This window comes from Manis javanica, chromosome 8 (assembly GCF_040802235.1).
Source record: "Manis javanica isolate MJ-LG chromosome 8, MJ_LKY, whole genome shotgun sequence".
NCBI classification, from domain to species: domain Eukaryota; kingdom Metazoa; phylum Chordata; class Mammalia; order Pholidota; family Manidae; genus Manis; species Manis javanica.
Genome location: NC_133163.1, coordinates 116,024,933 through 116,047,239, shown reverse-complemented (window position 1 = coordinate 116,047,239; position 22,307 = coordinate 116,024,933). Strand labels below are relative to the sequence as shown.

The following is a 22,307-nucleotide window of genomic DNA, read 5'->3' as shown; positions in this document are numbered from 1 at the left end:
CTGCACCAAGAAAACAGACACGCTGCGCATGACCTAAGTGTTCCAGATGGCCTGGTGGGTGAAGGAGCCTGGATGTGTCAGGCCCCGCCTCCTCCTCTGTAGGCCCAGGTGTGTATCAACTGACTGTGCTGATTGCTTCTTGCTGAAGGATTTGAGGAACAGATTGTCTTCAATATGTCACCGTTTTCAGATGTATAAACCCATTTTTATTAAGTTGTAGGATTATCCTGCTTTCTGCATTTTGAAGAGTTTTCACAGAACTCAAAGGAAAAAAAGGCCCAGTTATTTATCAGAAACTATTACAACACAGCGCTGTGTTGAGTATTGGTAGATTGGTCATGTTTTGTCTTTGCTAAACAAATGAAAATTGATTTGAATTCACAAATTCAAGACAGAAAGTTATTTAAGAAAAAGCAAGCCAGGAGATGTATTTACAATAAAAGCAAAGTAAGGAACTCAAGGGGGAAAATCCTCCAAATTCTTATTTTCTTGGGTTCCAGGCAGTGGAATAATTAGACTGTCATCTCAAGGAAAATGCTGCATAACATAGGTAAAGTCCAAAAACAGGAATTTCCTTGAACTTTAGAAGCAGACTTAAACAGTGAGCTTTTGTGTATACTTTGAACTTACGAGTCGTTGTGGGGCATAGGATGGAAAAAGCTTTCTCACCAAGACTCTGGCCCTTTCTGATCGAATCAGCGCACCAAGAGTGCAAACTGTTTCGAAGAGGGAAACACATTCCTTCTTGGATGGGCAGGAGAGAGTTAGAGAGGTCATGCTTCCCTTAGCAGACGTCACTGCTGGCAGGAAGACAAGGGCCACATGTTCCAACTAAAACGGCCTGTGGCTACATTTCCGCCTTCCTTCAAGAACGGGTTGTGGTGGCAGCAAGGTTAGAACTCAGAGAAGAATGACAATGCTTCCTCAGTGAGAATAACAGACACAGAAAATAACAGAGGAACACGAATGGATCTAACTCGTCCTGCCAGTCACATGTTTGATGCTGTCAACAAGACCCTGAGACTCCTAAAAAGCAGAGTTATAATGGAGGGTTTGCCAGAGAAAGTGGTCTCCTTGGAAATATTAAAATATTTTTGAAATTCTTTATCTTTACAGAGTCCTGTGGAATTGGGAACATTGATGTAAATGGGAGAAGTTTTGGAAAAGAGACGACTCTTAAATCTCTCTCAGAAAGCGCCTGCTCATGGGACAGGTCTGAAGTATTTTCATACATCAGCAAATGCATTTAAGACCTTTTGAAAGACTAGCCCTGGGACGGGCGTAGGGTTACAGGATTTCACAGCGGCTGTTTTAGAACAAAGGGATTACACCTCCCTACCTTCTTGGATGGTATTCCAGTAAAGACCTGCTCTCAAAGGAAACACACTCGTGGACATCAAATAGACCGCTCAGGCACAGGGAAGCTATGGGTTTGGAGTCAGCTAAAGCATAACCGCAGTACATCCGTCATGGAGAATGCCACACTTGGGAGCACTTCAGACTTAGAGCAAGAAAAGACATGTCTCTCAAGAGGAAGGCTTCCCAAATTAAAGCAGTGCATCAGCATTGTGAGATCCATTGAGCAGGTAAAAGACAAAGGTGCTTGGAAGCCTGCTAGGAATGAGAGCCCTGATGAAAGGTCAGGCCCTGCTTCAGGGTCGGGTTCCTCCTGTTACTTTTCCTTTCCTATTAATCTCCATGAACTTGTCTACTATTATTTTCTTCCTTCCTTCCTTCCTTCCTCCTTTCCTTCTTTCCTTTCTCTATCCTTCCTCCCCGACTCCTTTCTTTTTAAAGATATGCTGTACTCCCAGTGAAATGCTACTGACTTAATAGCCGCCTTGTTTCCTTCTATTGAGGACAGCACCGTGTTACACCATCTCCATTCTTACCCAGTCCTTCCTGGGACCCCGGCCACACCTCGGAAGATGCCTGAACTCACTACTAATTGGGCGACACAGAGCCCAAGCTGTGGCCACGGCCTAATTATTAGCATCCTGCTCTAACTAAGCCGACTCAACTAGCTGGGAAATGTTCTTCTTCATTTGCAAAGTGTAATCACTAATTAGGTAACTTTGAAAGTTCCTGGAGCAGTTATTTAGGGAACATTCCAAGTCTAAAACAAAAAACAGGAGAGCGCCATGATGTCTGCGTATGTAAGTGAGCCGATGCGAAGCAAAAAAGACAAGCCTGGCATTACCTTCTAGGGTTTAGAAATAACTGCCACAAACACAAACTTCAGAAAAAAAGGCATGTGTTTCTGAGCTGAAAGTCTTTATGAAAAAATATTCTTTTCATACATTGGACAGTATGTGGATGTAGCTGAGGTTCCCTAAATTGGCTCTAATCAAGATCTCCTGGTGGTAAACGGTCAAGTACTTGGATGGTCCAACATGGACGTCATCTTCAGAGAATCATTTGCTTCTTAGAAGGACAGACTACATTACTTTTGAATCTATAAGCTGATGTTTAGTTTCTCAAATGTTCAAACAAACCCATTAGCAAATAGCATTCCATTGTGAGAAAAAGTTCTTCCTACCATTATGGCTCTAAGTGAAAGCTTAGATTCAGAGTGAGTGAAATGCCCCTCAGAGACGGAATCTTAATTATTCTCTCACAACTAGGGGTGCCGTTTGTCTGACCTGTTCTTTAATGTTTGTTGAGTGTCTGCAGTGTGTTAAGCTTTGTACAGAATAGACGTCTCAGGGCCTCAGCTTGCTAGAACTATTTGAAAGATATAAACTATTCAGAGACAGTAGCTGACCTTATCAAGTTCAGGGATTCTGCATAATCGCAGTCCTGAATTTTAGAGCTTGAGGGATCTTGAAGATCACTGGACTTGCCTTTTTGACTCAATAGGCTATTATGGGTTCAGGGAAGTGAGCCTTGGCCCTGAAGTTTGACTAACCTGGGGTCAAGTCCAAGCTCTGCCACTATCTACAATGTACTCTTGGCAAGTTTCCATCTGAATGTCTCCACAGCATTCATGTACCGAATCCTTAGTCCCCATTATGATAGTGTTTGGAGGTGGGGCCTTTGAGAAGCCATCATGAGATTAGTGCCCTTATAAGAAGAGACACAAGAGAGATGACTTCTCTCTCTCTACCCTGTGAAGACACAGCAAGAAAGTAGCCATTTGCAAACCAGGAAGATGCCCCTCACCAGAACCTAACTATACTGGCAACCTGATCTCATACTTGCAGGCTCCAGAACCATAAGAAATAAATGTTTGTTGCTTACGCCACCCAGTCTAGGGTATTTTGTTATGGCAGCCTAAGCTGACTAAGACAACATCCTCTCTAAACCTGAACGTTTCTCGTCTATAATAATGAGATAACCCTGTAGAGTTGCTGTGATGATCACAATACATGTAAAGAACATTTCATAGTACCTCTGGTCCATTGGTTATTACCATAGAGGAGGAAATCGAGACTCAGAGAGGTTAAGTGACTTGCCCAAGATCACACAGCTAGTTGTCATTCCCCATACCGCCAGTGCTCACAGCCCTAACTGTGCAGAACTTCCCTTACCAAGCTGTGCTCGCCTTGCTCCACCTTCCTTTTACCATCTCTTACCACAGAGCCAATCTGGCTTTGGTCTGCTGTTTCTTTCTTATTTGGAAAGCAATCTGTTAAACTAACCTATATACACATACTAATGAACTGTATAGCATGGTGGGAAAGTGATGGGTTTGAAACAGGAAGACCTGGGCTCTAACTGTTACCACCTTCCTATGTGGCCTTGGGAAATCCTTTCCCTCATGGGGTTTCAGTTTCCATTAGGAGGTCACTCAGGGTCCTTCCCTTTTGACACCTTGTGTCTCTCTGACTTAAAGTGGGACCCCTCCAGCAGTATCTGCCATTTAACAAATTCCCGGAGCTGGTAAAGCCATAGAACCAGAGGCCACACCTCCCATGGCATCACTTCACGTATCAGGAAAGAGACCCAGGGACTTTTTTTTTTCTTTTCTAATTTCTTCCTAATTTTTAGATAGGAAGCTCTTTCTAGCAACTGACACACCACAGGAGAGGAACAGCTGCCTAATCCAACACTGTGTAAGGGCAGTCATGGAGAAAGGACCCCAAAGAGTGATATTCTGAGCAGTTTAGGGTTTGTAAATCAACCAAACAGTTCTCAGTTCATAGGACCTAGAAACTGCAAAAGCCGTGTCAATTAAAAGGGCAAGTCAGAGCCCTTAACCTTTATAAAGAGGATAAAAGGCAAAAATGGAGAACTCATTGAGCAGAGACATATAAAGGAAGAGAACTGAGTGTAAAGATCACTTGGATTAGCAGCAATTTTCTAGGGATAATTTCTGCAATTGCTTTTAAAGGTATCTTTATTCAAATGACTCTTCCTGAACTCTGAAACACTTCCTGAGGAGGAAAAAAATCCCCATTTTTTTGGGACAAACACAGTCAATGGATCAAATTCCAGTTGAAGATCAAACAGAACAAAATCAGGAAGATTTTTTAAATAGATGGAATATATTTTCAGCGAAATGTGAAATTTCCTTTTCTAGAGACACATTTCATTTTACTGCTGCATTGATTTCATCTTTCCTGCTACTCTCCTTGTGTTTTCTGAGAGAACGTGACATAGTTAAGGACCAGTGGGGCCTTTATGATGGATGGGTGGAACCTGCTGGGGATATGTACAGGGAACTGACAGGATGGAAATAAAAAACAGCCCGGTTTCCTAGATTTCTGAGAAAAGGCACATCATCTTTTTCTCTCTGGGTAAAGGAAAAAGAGCAGGCCTCAAAAGGACCTCTATTCTCACCAAAGTAAAGCTTGACATTACAATTTTCCTGAGGAAAATGTGTGTATAGCAAGTCTGTGGATCACAGATCACTAAAGAATACTGGCAAAAGTCTTGTAACACTCCCCCTTTAAACCTATATATTCTGCTTTAATTCATGGCATTTGTCACTATCTGACATTATATGAACATCTGCCTCCCTTGCTTGAATATAACTTCCAGGAGGACAAAGACTTGGTTGTTTTTTTCACTGCAGTATGCACAGTGCCTAGTGCACTGCTTGGCCCATGGTAAAGGCCCATAGAGATCAGCTGAAGGCATGAATGAATAAATGAATGAATAACAAAATTTACCCTGAGAGCCACTTGGGCTGGATTTACACAAAGCTGTTTTATGATCATGTAAGTTATTTGCCAACTCATAGCTTGAATTTTGGAGCCCTAATAAAACATTTGGCTACTTGGATCTGAAGATGGGAATTCTGACCAAGGAATTCTACTGCTAAGAAATAGACTAAATACAAAGATGTATGTGCAAATACAAAAGATGTTCATGACACTTTTATTAATAACAGAGAAAAATGAGAAATGATTTAATTATTTATTAATAATTACAATAGTTCAAAATTTGTTATTTATCATCTGATGTCAAACAACAGGATAATGGCTAAGAAAATTATGGTATATCTTCAAGACAGAATGCTATATAGCCTTTATGAAATATTTTATAGTTCTAAATCATATATGCAAAGGCTTATGATAAATTCCTGGAGTTTCAATAATACTAAAGAGTGGTGGTTTCTCTTGCCTATATAGGCTCTTTTTTCTCATTTCTGAACTTTCCAAATTTTCTATGAATGTTCGGGTCATAATTCGATAAATGAAGGAGATAAAGTCAAGAAGTAGAGATTATTTTGTGGCTTACCAATAACCTTTCCTTTGGTGTATGTAAGTAAAATTGTTAATCATATGCAATAAAAATGTACATACAGTTAGGTGACACTATGAAGAAAGTAAAGACAATTTTATAAATATCTTTTTCTTGTCAGTTGCTTCCTGCAAGCAAAACCTGTTGTGCAAATAAAACCTTGTAATCTTAATTCACTTTGGCGGTTTCATGCCAAAAATGGGTAGGTGAAGGCGGAAATGGAAAATAGTTTTAAAAGATTCCACAGTTTTCTGTTTTTGGATTTGTCTCCACTTTTCTTCCTTCAAGATGAGAAATTAAATGAGGTTTCATAAGAGAAAGTGAGTTTAATGAGAAAAAAAAAAGCCTCAGACTTCCTTTTGGGTCTCATCTTGTATCGTCAGGTTGCTTGTCTCTAACGTCTAGGGTGCGGCAAGAAAGGAGACTGGATTGTGCTGGAAGCCCAAAACCTACCGGGGAAACACTGCCCTCTTCAAGAAGTAGGCTTATTCTGTAAGTAGATACAACATGGTAAAGCCAAGACTGCTGCTGGATATCATCAATGGTTTTCAAAGTACGCATTTTTAAGCCTGGAGCACTTTGTTCAAAAACAATATAATTTGATGGTAAAAGAGATAAGATATGGGTGTGGAGGGCCTAGAGCCACACCTATTGGGAACTTGGGCTTCCCTGCTCTCCCTGGGGGTGTTGGGGTCAGCATAAGAGGGGATATGGAAGCTCCTAAATACACTGATCTGGTCTCATTCCCTCCTTCTACAGAAAGGGGAAATGAGACTAGATAGGGGCATAGATATGTTCAATGTCATACATGTTCCCTGATTAAAATAGTTCAGCTGACTCACCTGTAAAACAATCACAGTTTTCTAACAAAAGGATCAAGAGACTGTGCTGGGAAAATACTGAAGAAAGTGACAATATAACAGGATGCGTAAGAGAAGCAAGACCCCAAAATTGATATTAAAACATTATCACCCAAACCTATTCTTTCCATACCAAAGGAAATTTTACAACAGAGGTATGGCTTAGCAAATGAGATTTTATTTTTTTCTTCTATAATTTGGAAAAAGTTTTGAAAATACAGTAAAGCACAGACAGTGATATAAAAAAACTACCATGGACATTATCTTTTGTCTTTGCTTCATACATATTACATATTGTATATTTATATACACCCATCCGCACACAAACATGTGTATCTATATGTCTGCATGTGGCTCATAAACATAAGAAAGTAAGTTACAGAAGTCCAGCACCTTCAGACTGAGGGCATCTCCATGAGGATGAATTATGTTGTGCTGTAAAGTCCTAATGTTAGATAATACAGATATATTATATATCTGAAGCAAAGAAGACAAAAAATACATATTTAAGATTTTAAAATTATTTTATGTATTTATAATTATAACATACTGTGAAATTTATAAAGATATTAAATTTTTTACATATGTATTTAAACAAAGGAAATAACAGACTCAGTACAATTCAAGACCTCTCTATATTTCTTTTTAGTTCATTCCTCTCTTCCCCATTCCCAGAAGCAAAACACACTCATGAATTTAAGCTGAACCCTTATGTCCAAGGAACTTATGTTTGCTTATTTTGCCCATAAAAATAGATTTTTATTATCAAGATTTTAATTAAAATTAGGGGGATCTACATAGTTAACATGCTTGCCTTGAGATAATGAAAAGCTTTACTTGCTGAGAGGCAATTTTGTCACTCTAAATGTTTAAACTAGATTTCCTGAAAATAAAGTTCTTGTGACTGGTACAAACTCTACCGTAGTTTATTATTTTATTCCTTGGGTCCTTGTGCAGAGCCTGGCTGGTTCAGATTTATCATTCAGCTTCTTGAGTTTTGGTTGTTTGGTTAATGATCTAGGAGACAGAAGGCTCTTAAAGTCAGAGCCAATAAAAGCAGACATGACAGCAGAGGTGACGACCCCCTGTCCTGACATTGACGGAAACAAAAAAAGAACCCAGTAATTGGTTCTCTGCATACATGATATTGGATAGAGAAAATGTTAAATTACATAAGGGAGGCAGAGAGATAATATCTTTAAGAATGACTTTCATCAAAATTAATTGAGATTAAAAAAATTTTTTTAATACTTTGTTACTGTGGCAGTAACACAGTCCAGCCTTGTGTTCTGGCTCTGTCACTAGCTGAGTGTATCCAGGTCCTCCCAGTAAAATGGGAATAATACTAACAGTACCTACTTCATAGTAGTGGAGTGAGATAATGCACGTAAAGCATAGGCACGGAGCAAGCACACAGTACACGTTAGCTGCTAGTAGTAGTAGCCATAGTAGTAGTAGTATTTGGAAAACTAGCCTGTGTAGGAGAGTTCAGAAGCTCAGATGCGGAGAGGGCACAAACTTGGAGGCTCCCTTTGTCATCTGGATCCTTCACACCCCCTTACCAGCTGTGTGGGTCTGGGGACAGTGACAGTACAGAGGTTCTGGGATTGCTGTGAGTGGGTATGGAAGGTGCCTTAATGCCATGCTCTAGGAACATGCTCCATCAACATTAGCTATTACAAATATTCCAGAAAAATAATGCCTTAGTGTTCTTAAAGCACATCCTATTTTTAAAGTGCAGAAGCAACTCACAATTTCCCCACAGCAAGAAGTCAAGGGTAGCTGGAGGAGTGATCTGATTGCATTGATTAGTTTATCTAGGAACAATTTGTCTAGGTATCAGGACTGTATACAGTCATTGCTGTAAATACAGCATTGTCTAGTCACAGCTCTGCAGGAGACTCAAAAGATGGACTCTTTTTCCTTGCAAAGGGGTGACTAAGCTCCCTCTGAAATTCTTAGAAAGATCCCTGAGAAAGGGAGACATAGAAGATGCTCTTAAAAAAAGACAAGTGCATTCTGATAACAAGTGCTTTACAGTCCCAGGGCACTTCCGCACACATCATCAAACCTTCAAACTTCACAGCATCCCCAAGAGAAAGTAGGGATTATACCCATTTGTCAGAGGAGAAAAGTGAGGCACAGAGAATTTAAGTGACTTGCTCAAAATTCCTCTGTTAGTAAGAAGAGACTCCAGCTCTTTCCTGCTTGAAGTTCAGAATTTTTCCTGCTCCTGCAAGACTGTGAATGTTCCTTGCTGACTTACCTGCCTTTGTGGGAACTATTTTGTTTCTCCAACTTTTTTGTCGCCTTATTTGTTTTAGGCAGCATAACTCTAAATCGCACATCCTTACCTATGACATTATGTATACAGTGTGTGTGCGTATGTGCATGGATGTCTGAATGCCCACATGCACCCATGCACACATGTAAGCACAGGCTCGACAAATGAAGTTCTTTTCACATTTTATTTCATTTTAAGTGTACTTTTAAAAGATGAAAATCTTAAAGACCACTGAGATTCAGCCAAATTTTGAGTACACTATATCACTTTTTTGGACTGAAGCCTGAGCAGTAATTCAGCTCCAACAGAGGGCAAAAAAAGGGGGGTTTTCGCTTTAAATGAACCGTAGTTCTTTTCCTGAAAACACGATCTGATTTCTTTTATAAAAGAAGAGCAAAAGAACTTTTGTTACCACCTCCAGCTGACAAACCCGCCTCCCACACTATTGCCTTGCAGCAAAAGGAAGGGACATCAGGTGACAGACCCCAAATTTCAACTAGTAACACAAATTACAGACCTTCCTATCTTGATGTCCTCTTGACCTTTTGCCTTTCCCCTACAATGAAGAATGAGACACAGTTTAAATCAAAATGACTCTCATGGGCAATTCTACAAAACAAATAGAAGGCACAGGGTCTCCCCCCACCACACACTTCCCCCCAGCTTCCCCCGCTGGGCCAGCCTGTTCCCTCGTTCCACGCAGGCAGGAGCTAATAATTAGAGAGCCCTTTCACACCCCAGACAATGACGCTCTGCTTGCCAAGAGCCCTGTGTGCTTTGAAGAAAGAGTTTCACAAAGTAAATATTTACAGAACAACTATAATAAGATGCCAAGTCCCACTTGCAGGGGACACTTAGAGAAAAATTGACAAGAAAGGACTTCTCTGTGTGGCACCACATTGCCTCATGCGGGATCCTGATCCAAAGTCGGTTTGGGTTCTGTCAGCCTTTCTTTTACTTAGCCTTTTAATTTCCATGTGAGGACACTTTTCACAGAATATAAGAATAATTACATTTGCCTCTGAAGACTCAATTCAGAAATGTACTGGTTCGGGACCACAGGAAAGAGTCTTTAAATATTGCAGCTTCCAGCAGTAGGGGAAAGAAAGCTTTGCAAAGTCAACAGAGAGGAAATTAAGGGCAGGGATAATTAGCACTCAGAAAATGTCATTGTTTTTAAAACATTTTTTTGAGATAGGCTACTTACTGCTTAAACTCTAGTCAAGTTTGTATTACCTGTAGATCTGTTATCTATAAAACTGTGGGACCTGAGCTCAAACATGGTGAGAATCAAAACAGGTGCCCCCGCCTGTTCTCATTATGCACGTTAGCCCATGGCCTTAGCACAGCCTGTTAAACAGCTGAATTTGAAACAATCACAGCGCAGGCCAAACACTAGCCTGAAGGCCTGTCTGTCTTGGGATTTGGCCATTTACATTGATTTTTTTTTTTCCCCACATTTTCCATGAAACACAAATATTTGCCATGGCAACTGGGGTGTCACATGACATGCTGCTCCATAAACAGCTTGGAAATCTCTAAAGGGGAAACAGCCCACCAGTGCTGCACATAGAGTGACAACATCTTGAGGAAGATTTGGCGTTAAAAGATGAAGGTCTAGGAAGAACAGGTAACAGTTTACTTTGTAGACACAGTAGGATTAATTTCTTCCCTGCCTCATTTCAATTTCTCTTTCTTTCTTTCTTTCTTTTTTTCTTTCTTTTTTTCTTTAATGGGAGCAGCTGTAAGCGTTGGTCACATAGGGTAAGCTCAGAAAAAGGCACTGCCAGCTGTCTCCTTTCTATGGTGAAAAGTTTCAATTATCACAAGTCTGTGGCTCATAAACATAAGCAAGCAAGCTAAGGAAGTCCAGCACCTTTAAACCGAGGGAATCTCCATGAGGATGGGTTATGCTGTACTGTGAAGTCCTCATGGTAGAGAAGACCGAATTTCTTCCCCTTCCTCATTAAGATACACTTGCAAAATTGGAGAGCTTGCTTTTTTATCCGATGCTTACAGACAGATGAAACATAGCAAAACCTCACAATAACATACCCTATGCAACACAGATTTGGATATAAAGCAATAGCTTTTGCATTCTGCACTCCTGGACTCTTGACCAGCTAGCAGCCTAGGTTGGCCCAATCATTTATTAGTGTCACAATAACGCAATATGACTGAATCTTTTTAGACCCCACTGATAATCTCATGATAGAGTTTACCTGTATAACAATCCCCCCTTTTAAAATCAAATGCATCCTAGCTGCAGCTGAAATAATATTTATTTCTAGGTAAAGGTATGAATTCTATAAAGCATTACCAAAAATCTCACTGAGAATATTGTAAATAAAAACAATTTTCTCTTGTTAGTTAGAAATATGAATACCTTTGATCTCTGTTTCTTGGGAGAGAACTTCACTTCTGGAATCGGCTGTGGTCTCTGAGGCGTAGCGGCAAAAGGGGCTGTGGATGAGGTGGTGCAACGTTAAGTCTTCCAGAAAGAGGCTGAGTCATTGCTCTGATGCTATGTTTGCACCTTGAAAGCCAAATGGCTGTCACCCACTGACTTCACTATCACCTTCCCTGTATCAATTCAATGAAACATTGTAATTGTTGACTTCAAAAGGAAAGCCAAAAACATGGGAAGGCAGCAGCTCCATCAAGATAGAAGGGCAGCTGGCCTTCTGCAAGCTGCCTAGATGAAAATTTTGAAAGCGAGCAAATGAAAGAGTAATAACATTTGTCTTATAAAATGTTTTGCCATGAGATTTCTTAAATGGCCCTATTCCCAAGTTCATTTAATAGATAAATAAATATAACTACATATGGACTATTTCATTGTGTAGTCACTAAAAAAGATGATTCTAAAGAATTTAAATGGCTTGGGGGAAATTGTAAGAGGAAAACACTGTATATGTTATATTTGAAAGTAATTACATCTGTAAACAACAACTTTTGGAGAACACATGTCACCCCCTAAGTGGGTAGGCTCATAAAATGGACAACAGTTGGGAGAGAAATCAGATCTCTCTTGTCGCTTGGAAGCCAAACAAACTGCCTTTTACAAACAGCCCAAGTCTGACATTCTCAGGGGAGAAACATCATTACACTACTCTTTGCAAGAAGGAGAACAAAAATAATTTAAATCGTTAACTGGGTCAAGGATCTGAGGCTTCTTTTAACCTGCTTCTTAGTTCACCCCTTTTCTGTCAGTTCCATAGTGACGGTTTTCGAGAGAATTGACAGATATTGATCGAATACAGCTTGTCAGTGTTCAGTTTAGAATCCCACCTTGAGGAGTCTGTTCTCATAATGCCTCAAGGTGGCTGCAAGGAATCTCTTCAGCCATCTCTTTAAAAGTGCCAAGAATTCCAGAGTATTGTTACTAAAACTCAAGTCCACGAAAGGGATTTGTTGCATCTGATCAACTTGGTTTTCTCCCCCTTTCCGATTTCTCTGGCTCCCAGGATCCTCCCTGACTCTGAAGCTGCCCTTCACCTTCCCCAAGTCTGGGCCCTTGGCTATAGTGTTTGAAGACTCCATTTAAGCCTACAAACAAGTCTTTGCCTTGACCGCTGTGTTCTGCTCTGTTGTTCACTTGGACTTTGCTCCCCCACTTCTGAAGGCCAGTCCACACCCTGCACTCAGGCTGCTTTGAATTCAGAGATTCACCTGTAAAGCCCATTATTCCTATTGTCTGCAGTCTCCATACACTTTCTGTTAAAACTTTCTGGTTCCTGCAGACAAGTGAGATTTGTGGCTGAATTCCCACATTGAAACAAAATAGCAGCTGATAAGTTTTCAAGTAGGCACAATAAAGGATTTTAGTAAAATTTTAATGAAATTTGGTAGGATAAAGAGTTAAAAGATTTCTGATTTCACATGGATAATCCATAGTTAATGGTATCTCAGAAAAATGTATTACATTTTTCTTAGTTACATGCAGGAATTCTGTCACTAAAGTATAACTTCATACAGCCTTGGTTTTTATGGGACACGTGCATTAGAAGAATGTGTCTGCTCTTTGACAAAACTATAATTTATGGTACTGCCAATTTTGCTACTCCATTTTCCCTCTGGAAAAGTCTGTATGATAAATTTTGCCAGAGTTAATGTTGGGGAAAAAAAGAACTTGTCTTTCTGGACAAACCTATATGCTTCTGTGGTAGTTACTGATACGTGCTTGCCAAGTGCCCATCTCCCTCTCTTTCTTGCTAATTGTAAACCCCCATTTTGTCAAGATACAATATGCGAGCTCCGAGGATTGCCAGATTTAGCAAATTAAAAAAATAAAGACAGTTAAATTTTAATTTTTGATAAAGAACAAATGTTTTAGTGTAAGTATGCCCCAAATACTAAATATATTTAATATCCAACAAAGGACAGAATTTTCATGAATAGATTAGACCAAGCATAACTTACCATACTAAGTAGTATATGTATGTCCCAAATCCTAACCCTAACCCTATGCCTGGACGTTTACTTTCCCAGCATTCCTTATAGCCAACAGTGGCCATGTGACCAGTGAGATGTAAGGGGAAGTCCATCCAGGGACTGGCATCACTATTTTCCCTTTCTCCTGCCTGGAATGTGTAAGTTAAGACCCAGATCCACAGAAGTAGTCTTAGAGGCATGAGGTGGCAAACAAGGGGGTAAAACCAAACATGCTAAAGAAGGCAAAGAAGAAAGAGACCACCAGCCCTGGAATGCCTACTTGCTGGTTTCTTATGTGTGAGGCAAATGAACTCCTCATTGTTTAAGCCACTGGTAGTTGAGTTTTCTCATATTTGCAGTCACATGTGCTGAGGCCTCAAGGACCAAAGTTTTTAATAATGGTGGCAATAGTGGTCACCCTTGAACTCTCAATGCTTTTAATGGAGAAATAAAATGCTTCTAAAGTTTCCCTACTAAGCATATTGTTTGCTCTGGGGTTTTGATTGAAGACAATAATCAGGTTCAGAAAATTCTCTTCTACTTCTAAACTGCCCAGTTTTTTTCCTTATTATTAATGTTGAATTGTATTGCATGATTTTTAAATTTTGGCATATATTGAGATGATCATGGGGATTTTGTTTTGAATCTGTTAATACATGGTGAATTACATCATTAGATTCTTCTCATGTTGAAAAAACATTCTTCCTTGATCATGATGAATGCAGAAAACATATGCTAACTTTTATTTAGAACGCTTACCTCTATGTTCCTGAGACTGGTTTATCTATCTATCTACCTATATGTGTTTTTGCACTTTCCTTGTCCAATTTTGGTGCTGAAGTTATATAACTTTGTAAAATGAGTTGATAAACATTCCTTCTTTTCTTCTTCTATGAAATAGTTTCAAATAAGAATTACCTGCCCCTTAAGGTTGATAAAACCTTCCTAAAAAAGGCTTGAGGCTTTTTTCCTCTGGTATATTTTTGTGTGTGTTGGTGCATATGTGCTATGTCCATCTCTATGCTTGAGACAGAGAAATACTTTTGACTACCAATTCACATTATCTAAAGGTAGTGTTTCTTTAAGTTTTCTATTTTTTGTTGAGTTAATTTTGGCAACTTAGATTTTTCTAGGAAAATTTTTATTTCATTTTAAAAAATGATGGGTGTAAAGTTACCATACTATGATTTTTAAAAAATTCTGTTGTATCTATAGTATCTGTCTTCTTTCATTTTAGTGTTATTTGTACCTTCTCTTTTTTTTAATTTCAGCATTATTGGGGTATAATTGACAAATTAAATTGTAAGATACTTAAAGTGTACATTGTGGTGATTTGATATGCATATACATTATGAAAAGATTCCTCCCCTCTAGCTAAATAACACATCTATCATCTCACGTATTCTTTTAAAATCAGTGAGAACGTTTAAATTTTACTTTCTTAATAAACTTCAGTTATACAATACTGTGTTACCAACTATAGTCACCACGTTTTACATTAGATCTTCAGATATTTTTCATCCTACAGCTAAAAGTTTATTATACCCTTTTATTAACCTCTCCCTATTTTCCCTCAATCCTTCAACCTCGGAATCACTTTACTACTGTTTCTGTGAGTTTGACATTTTTTGTTTAGATTCCACATAAAAGCGATACCATGCAGTTTTAGTCTTTCTTTCTCTGGCTTATTTCACTCACATAATGCCCAACAACATGGTTTATCTTTTTAAGGCTGAATAATACTTGTATATGTATGTATGTGTATGTTTGCTGCATTACATTTTTATTTTTATTTTTTTACTTTCTCGAGGAAACGCCATACAGTTTTCCCTAGTCGCTGTACCAGTTTATACTCCCCAAACAGTGCACAACGATTCCCTTTCCTCCACATCCTCACGAGTATTTATCTCTTGTATTTTTTGATAGCAGCCATTCTGACAGGTGTAAGGTGATAGCTCATTGTGGTTCTGATTTGCATTTCCCTGATGATTGGTGGCATTGAGTACCTTTTCATGTCCCTGTTGGCCATTTATTTGTCTTCTCTGGAAAAAAATCTAGTTAGGTCCTTAGCCCATTTTTAATTGGATTACCTGGGGCTTTTTGCTGTTGAATTGTATGAGTTTCTTATATATTTTGAATATTAATCCTCTGTCGGACATGTGGTTTGCAAATATGTTCTCTCATTCCACAAGTTGCCCTCTCATATTGTTGTTGGTTTCCTATTCTGTATAGAAGCTTTTCAGTTTGATGTAGGCTCCCTTGTTTATTTTTGTTTCTGTTCCTTTTGCTTTTGGTGTTAATTCCAAAAAATCATTGCCAAGACCTTACCCTCTATGCTTTCTTCTAAGAGTTTTATGGTTTCAGGTCTTAGGCTCAAGTCTTTAATCCATTTTGAGTTAATTTCTGTGTATAGTATAAGGTAATGATGCAGTTTCATTCTTTTTAATGTGGCTGTCCAGTTTTCCCAAAGCCATTTATTGAAGAGACTATCCTCTTTCCATTGTGTATTATTGGATCTTTTGTTGAAAATTAATTTACCATTAAAGGATTTCTGGGGTCTCTATTGTGTTGCATTGATCTATGTGTCTGTTTTTATGCCAGTTAACATACTTTTGATTACTATAGCTTTGTAATATAACTTGGATCAGGACGTGTGATGGCTCCAGCTTTGATCCTTCCCAAGACCTTTCTCAAGATCGCTCTCCCTAGTCAGGGTCTCTTGCACTTCTGTGCATATATTAGGATTGTTTTTTCTATTTCTGTGAAAAATGTCCTTGGAATTTTAATAGGATACATTGAGTCTGTAGATTGGTTGTGTAGTATGGCCATTTGAACAATATTAATTTTAATCTATGAACATGGAATATCGTCCATGTATTTGTGACTTCTTCATTTTCTTTCATCATTTTTTTTTTTGTAATTTTCAGTGTACAGATATTTCACCTCTTTGGTTAAACTTATTCCTAAGTATTTTACTATTTTTGATGCTATTGTAAATGGAATTTTTTTCTTAATTTCTCTTTCTGACAGTTCATTATTAGTATATAGAAACACAACTGAGTTTTGTATATTAATTTTGTATCCTGCAGCTTCACTGATTTCATATGTTAGTTCTAACTGCCTTTTTGGCAGCATCTTTAGGGTTTTCTGTATATATCATGTCCAGAGACAATTTTACTTCTTCCTTTCTGACTTAGATGCCTTTTATTTCTTTTTCTTGCCTAATGTTCTGGCGAAGACTCCGGAACTATGTTGAAGAAATGTGGCAAGAGTGGGCATCTTGTCTTATTCTTGATCTTAGAGGAAAAGCTTTTAGCTTTCCATTATTGAGTGTAAATGTTAGCTGTGGGCCTTTATTATGTTGAAGTATTTTTCTAAATAATTCACTGAGAGTTTTTAATCAGTCATGAGAGGATGTTGAATTTTGTCAAATGATTTTTTGCATGTATTGAGATTATCATATGATTTTTATCCTTCATTTTGTTAATGTGGTGTATTGTATCGCATTTATTGACTTGCATATGTTGAACCATCTTTACATCCCAGCAATAAATCTCACTGGATCGTGGTGTATAATCATTTTAATGTGTTAGTGATTTCAGTTTGCTAATATTTGTTGAAGATTTTTGCATTTATCTTCATTACAGATATTGGCCTACAATTTTTCTTTTCTTGCAGTGTTCTTGTCTGACTTTGGTGTAAAGGTAATGCTGGCCCCCTAAAATGAATTGGGAAGTGTTCCCTCCTCTTTGAAAGAATTTGAGAAGGGTTAGTGTTAATTTTTCTTTAAATGCTTGGTAGAATCCACCAGTGAAGCCATCTAGTTTGGGAATGTTCTTTGTTGAGATGTTTTTGGTTACTGAGTTAGTCTCCTTACTAATAATTGGCCTCCTCAAATTTTCTATTTCTTCATGATTCAGACTCAGTAGATTTATGTTTCTAGGAATTTACCCATTTCTCCTAGGTTATGTTATATAATGTTTTGGTGTATAATTGTAGTACTTTCTTATGATCCTTGGTATGTCTGTATTATCAGTTGTAATGTCTCCTCTTTCATTTCAAGTTTTATTTATTTGAATCTTCTTTCTTTTTTCCTTAATTTGTCTAGTTGGAGGTTTGTCGGTTTTGTTTATCTTTTCAAAAAAGTAGCTTTTTGTTTCATTGCCAGTTTCTCTTGTCTTTTTACTCTCTATTTCATTTTTTCACCCTGATCCTCACTATTTTCTTCCTCCTAAATTTGGGCTTAGTTTGTTCTTCTTTTTTTAGTTCTTTGTGGTATAAAGTTAGGTTGAAACCTTTCTGTTTTCTTAATGTAGGTATTTATTGCTATAAAGTTCCCTCTTAGAACTGCCTGTGTTGCATCTCATAAGCTTTGGTATGTTGTATTTCCATTTTCACTTGTCTCAAGATATTTTTAATTTCCCTATTTCTTCTTTGACTCACTGATTGTTCAGAAGCATGTTGTCTGATCTGCACATATTTGTGGATTTTCTAGCTTTTTTCTTGTAACTGATTTCTAGTTTCATACCATGTGGTTGGAAAACAAGTCTGATAATATTTTAATCATCTTAAATTCATTAAGATGTATTTTAATATGTATTTCCCTAGTGACTGGTGATGTTAAGCATGCTTTTATATATCTATTTACCATCCATATATCTTCTTTGTTAAAATGTCTGTTCAAATCTTTTGTCCATTATGTTATTGGGTTGCTTATTTTGTTATTGAGTTTTTAGGTTTTTAACTATTCTGGATAAAAATTCTTTATCAAGTATGCATTTTGAAATATTAACTCCCAATCTGTAGCTTTTTCTCTTCATTTTCTTAACACTGTCTTCCAAGAGTAGAAGTTTAACATTTTGATGAAGTCCAATATATTAATTTTTTGCTCTTATGGGTTATGCTTTTGGTGTGGTTTCTAAGAAATCTTAAACAAACAAAATCTCTTCTTCATTTTCTTCTAAAAATTTTATCATTTTAGGCTTTCTATTTAGTTCTATGATCCATTTTGAGTAAATTTTTGTATATGCTGCAAGTCATAAGTGAAGTTTCTATAAATATCTCTGTTTCAGCACCATTTGTTGAAAAGACTATCCTTTGTCCATTTAATTGTCTTTGCACACCCTTGTTGAAAATCAGTTGCCCATATATGTGTCAGTCTGGTCCCAAACTCCCTGTTCTATTCTGTTGATCTCTGTGTTCATTCTTTTGCCAATGCCACACTTCCCTGACAACTATAGCTTTAGAGTAACTCAGATAATGAGTCCTCTAAGGATGTTTTTCTTTTTCAAAGTTGTTTTAGCTATAGCAGTACCATCTTTGCCTTTGTATACAAATTTTAGAATTGGCTTGTCAATTTTTGCAAAAAAAATTCTATTGATCTTGATTTGGATTACATTGAATCTGTAGAAAATTTTGGGAGAGTTCACATCATAACAATACTGAATCTTTTAATCCCTGAACATGGCTTACCTTTACATTTACTTCGGTCTTCTTTGAATTATTTTTATTAGCATTTCAGCATTTTAAAGTTCAGCATAGAAATCTTGCTTTTTTTAATGCCTGGCTATTTCATTTTTTGTTGTTATTTTAATGGCATTGCTTTTTAAAATTCAATTTCTAATTGTTTTTGGTATATAGCAAATAATTTTTGTATACTAACTTTACATCTTGAAACTATGCTAAACTCTCTTTTTCATCCTGTTAGGGGTTTTTTTGGTAGAATCTTTCAGATTTGCTATGTAATAATCATGCTGTTTACAGAGAGAGACAGTTTTTCTTTTTCTACTTGCATACCTTTGTTTTTTCTCTTACCTCATTACGTTGGCTTGGACCTTCAATACAAGGCTGAATAGATGTGGTGAGACTGAACATCCTTTACTTTTTCCCAATGTTAGGCAGAAAGTCATTGATCTTTCACTGTTGAGTGTGATTTTAGCTGTAGATGTCCTACAGCTAGCTGAGGAAGTTCCCTTATATTTCTGGTTTGCTTGGGGTTTTTAAAACAAATGGAAGTCAAATTTAACTTATTTTTACTTATTGAGATGGTCATATGATTTTTCTTCTTCAAACTTTGATATGATGGCTTACATCAATTGATTTTTAAATGTTGAAACAGTTCTGAATTCTTAAGGTAACCCTATGTGGTCATAATGTATTATTCTGTTTTACATTGTGAGATTCAATTTACTGATATTTTGTGGAGAATTTTTGCATCTGTTTTCATGTAAAATATCAGACTGTGGTTTTCTTGTCTTCTTGTCTTTTCTCATCTTTCTTGTCTTCTATCTTGGTTCTGGTATCAGGATGATGCTGGCTTCATTAAGTGATCTGAGGAGTGTCTCCTTCTATTCTATTTTCTGGAAGAATTTGTGTAGAATTGGTAATATTTCTTTCTTCACTGTATGGTATAATTCACCAGGGATACCACCTGGAAGTGGTGTTTTCTTTCTGATGGTTGTGATGAAAGCATGAATGTGCTCCAGAGGATGTGATGCCAGGAAAACAATTTCACATTAAAGGAGCTCAGAGATATTCCATAATGTTGAAAATGCAAAGTATAAAGTGTTGGAAACTACGCATATAGTAGGTGTGCAAATAGACCTATTGATTTTAATTTTATTTGGTTCTTGGTAAAAGTATTGCAACACATTAAGCTTTAATACTTAAAGCCAGGGGTTTGTAAACTATGATCTATAGTTTAAATCTAGCCCGTGGCCTGTATTCATATGGTCATTAAGCTAATAAGTTTTTATGACATTTTTAAGTATTGCAGAACAAACAAAGAAAAAAACAAAATGTTCAGAACCTGTATGTGGCATACAATGTGTATAATATTTCCTATCTGGTCCATTACAGAAAAAGGGTGCTTACCCTGCTTAAAACCAATGTGCACTTAATTTTAATTTTTGGTGGGAAAATATATTTCTTTATGTAAAGGAGTATATTGAAGATATGTGTGATTTGAAGAAAAAACTAATGGCACTAAAAAATAAAGAGAAATAGATATGTTTGTAATCGTTGTTTTGAGACTTTAACCTACCTCCATTAGCAATTGTTAGAATAAACAGGCAAAAAACTTAATCAAGACATAATTAAAGACAGAAAAATATTTTAAGCAGCAAGAGAAAAACAACACCTTACCTACAGGGGAAAAACAATGACAGTAGATTTCTCATCAGAAGCCACAGAGTCCAACGGGCAATGGCACAACTTGTTTTTAAGTGCCAATAGAAAACAAACTGTCCATCCAGAACCCTGTATCTAGTGAAAATATCCTTTGGGAACAAAGGTGAAATCAAGACATTCTAAGATAAAAATAAATGAGGATAATTTGTCACTAGAATACCAAACATAAAAAAATGGCTGAGGAAAATTTTCTAAATAGAAAGGAAATGGTAAAAGAAAGAATCTTGGAACATAAGGAAGAAAGAACATGATAAGCAAAAATACGGTTACAAACAATAGACTTCCCTGTTACCCTTGAGTTTTCTAAATTATATCTGATAATTGAAAGAAAAATTTAAATTATAATACTGTTTGATGTGGTTCTAAATGTAGAGGAAGAAAGCATGCAAGTATATGAAAGCCAGCAATTACCCTCCAGGGCACTTTCCCTAAAGAAATGAAAATGTGTTCATACAAAAACCTGTACACAAATGTTTATAGCAGCTTTATATTCATAGTAGCCAAAGACTAGAAACAACTGATATGTTCTTCAACAGGTGAATGGTTTAAAAATAGTACATTCAAATCATAGAATACTAGTCACCAATAACAAGGAACAAACTGCTGATATAAGCAACAACCTGGACAAATCTCCAGAGAATTATGCTGAGTGAAAAAAGCCAATCCCAAAAGGTTATGCACTATATGATTCCATTTATCTCACATACTTGGAATGACAAAATTATAGAAATGGAGGAGAGATTAATGGTTGCCAGGGTTAAAGAGGTGTGGGGGTAAGAGGGAAGAGGGTGTGGCTGTGAAAGAACCACTGAGGAATCCTCCCACTGGAGGAAATGTTCGGTATCTTGGCTGTATCACTACCCCAGCTGTGATGTACTGTAGTTCTGCAATATATTACTTTGGGGAAAAGTGGGTTAAGAGTGCAAGGGGTATCTCTCTATGTTATTTCTTACAACTTCATGCAAATCTATAGTTATCTCAAAATATAAAGTTTAATGTAAAGAAAAGATGCCAGTAGGAGAATGAGATGCCAAGCTAGAGTGAGAAAAATTATTTGCAGTACATATGACTGATAAAAGATTACCACCCAGAATATATAGATAATCCCTACAAATAACTTAAAAAAAAGAAAGACAACCCATTAAAAAAAATAGGTTGCAGTTGTAAACCATTTTACAAAAGAAAATACTCAAATGACCAACCTATGTATCAAAAAAAACACTGCTCAACCTCATTGGTCATTAGGGAATGGAAATGATAACTGCAAAGAGATGCCACAACAGACTCACTGGGTTGGAAAAAAACAAGAAACCCTGAAACCAAGTGCTGACAAAGAGATGTATTATCTGGAATTCTCATATACTGATAGTAAGAAATAAATCAGTATAACCATGTTGGAAAATTGGCAATACCTACTAAATCATATCCACTGATACCATTCTCCTCAAATCCACCATTGTCTCTCACCTGGTTTACCACAATAGCCTTTTAACTAGTGTTCTTGCTTCCAGTCATGCTCCCCTATGATTCATTAATTTTAAAGCAGTCATAATAGTCTGATTAAAACATAAATCAGTTCACCTTATCCTTCTGTTTGAACCTTTCAGTAGGTTCTCATTGAAATTAGGATTAAGTCCAACTCCTCATCATGTGTGAAAGGCTGCCATGCTGGTTCTGCTATAATCTAAGATGTTTAAAAAGAAAGATTCTAAGATATATGGAGTGTTTTAAATAAATCAAGAGTTTATTTCTCTCTCACACGATAGTTAAAAGGAAGATAGTCTGGGGTTGGCAGGGCAGCTTTGCCAGACTCAACAAGGAGTTCCATCTCTGGCTCCAAAGTGCTTGCTCAT

At 37.2% G+C, this 22,307-nt stretch overlaps 1 protein-coding gene and 1 long non-coding RNA gene across 5 annotated transcripts in view; one reads left to right on the top strand and one right to left on the bottom strand.

Annotated features, from left to right (window-relative positions):
• Nucleotides 1–22,307, bottom strand: part of LOC108406718 (IQ domain-containing protein H) — a 128,374-nt gene that overhangs the window by 104,697 nt on the left and 1,370 nt on the right. For 3 of the 4 annotated variants that reach the window (XM_037010038.2, XM_073212043.1, XM_073212042.1), the window contains exons 2-3: nt 11,219–11,295; nt 9,350–9,388 (exon numbers count right to left, since the gene is read on the bottom strand). In XM_037010038.2, coding sequence (XP_036865933.2) covers nt 9,350–9,388; nt 11,219–11,295 — 116 coding nt within the window. The remainder of the gene's footprint in view (nt 1–9,349; nt 9,389–11,218; nt 11,296–22,307) is intronic. The other variant, XM_073212041.1, reaches the window with a different exon arrangement.
• The window catches only part of LOC108406719 (uncharacterized), a 49,791-nt gene continuing 37,851 nt past the window's right edge, over nt 10,368–22,307 (top strand). Inside the window, exon 1 of the long non-coding RNA XR_001855517.3 lies at nt 10,368–10,462. This is a non-coding gene — a long non-coding RNA (uncharacterized lncRNA). The remainder of the gene's footprint in view (nt 10,463–22,307) is intronic.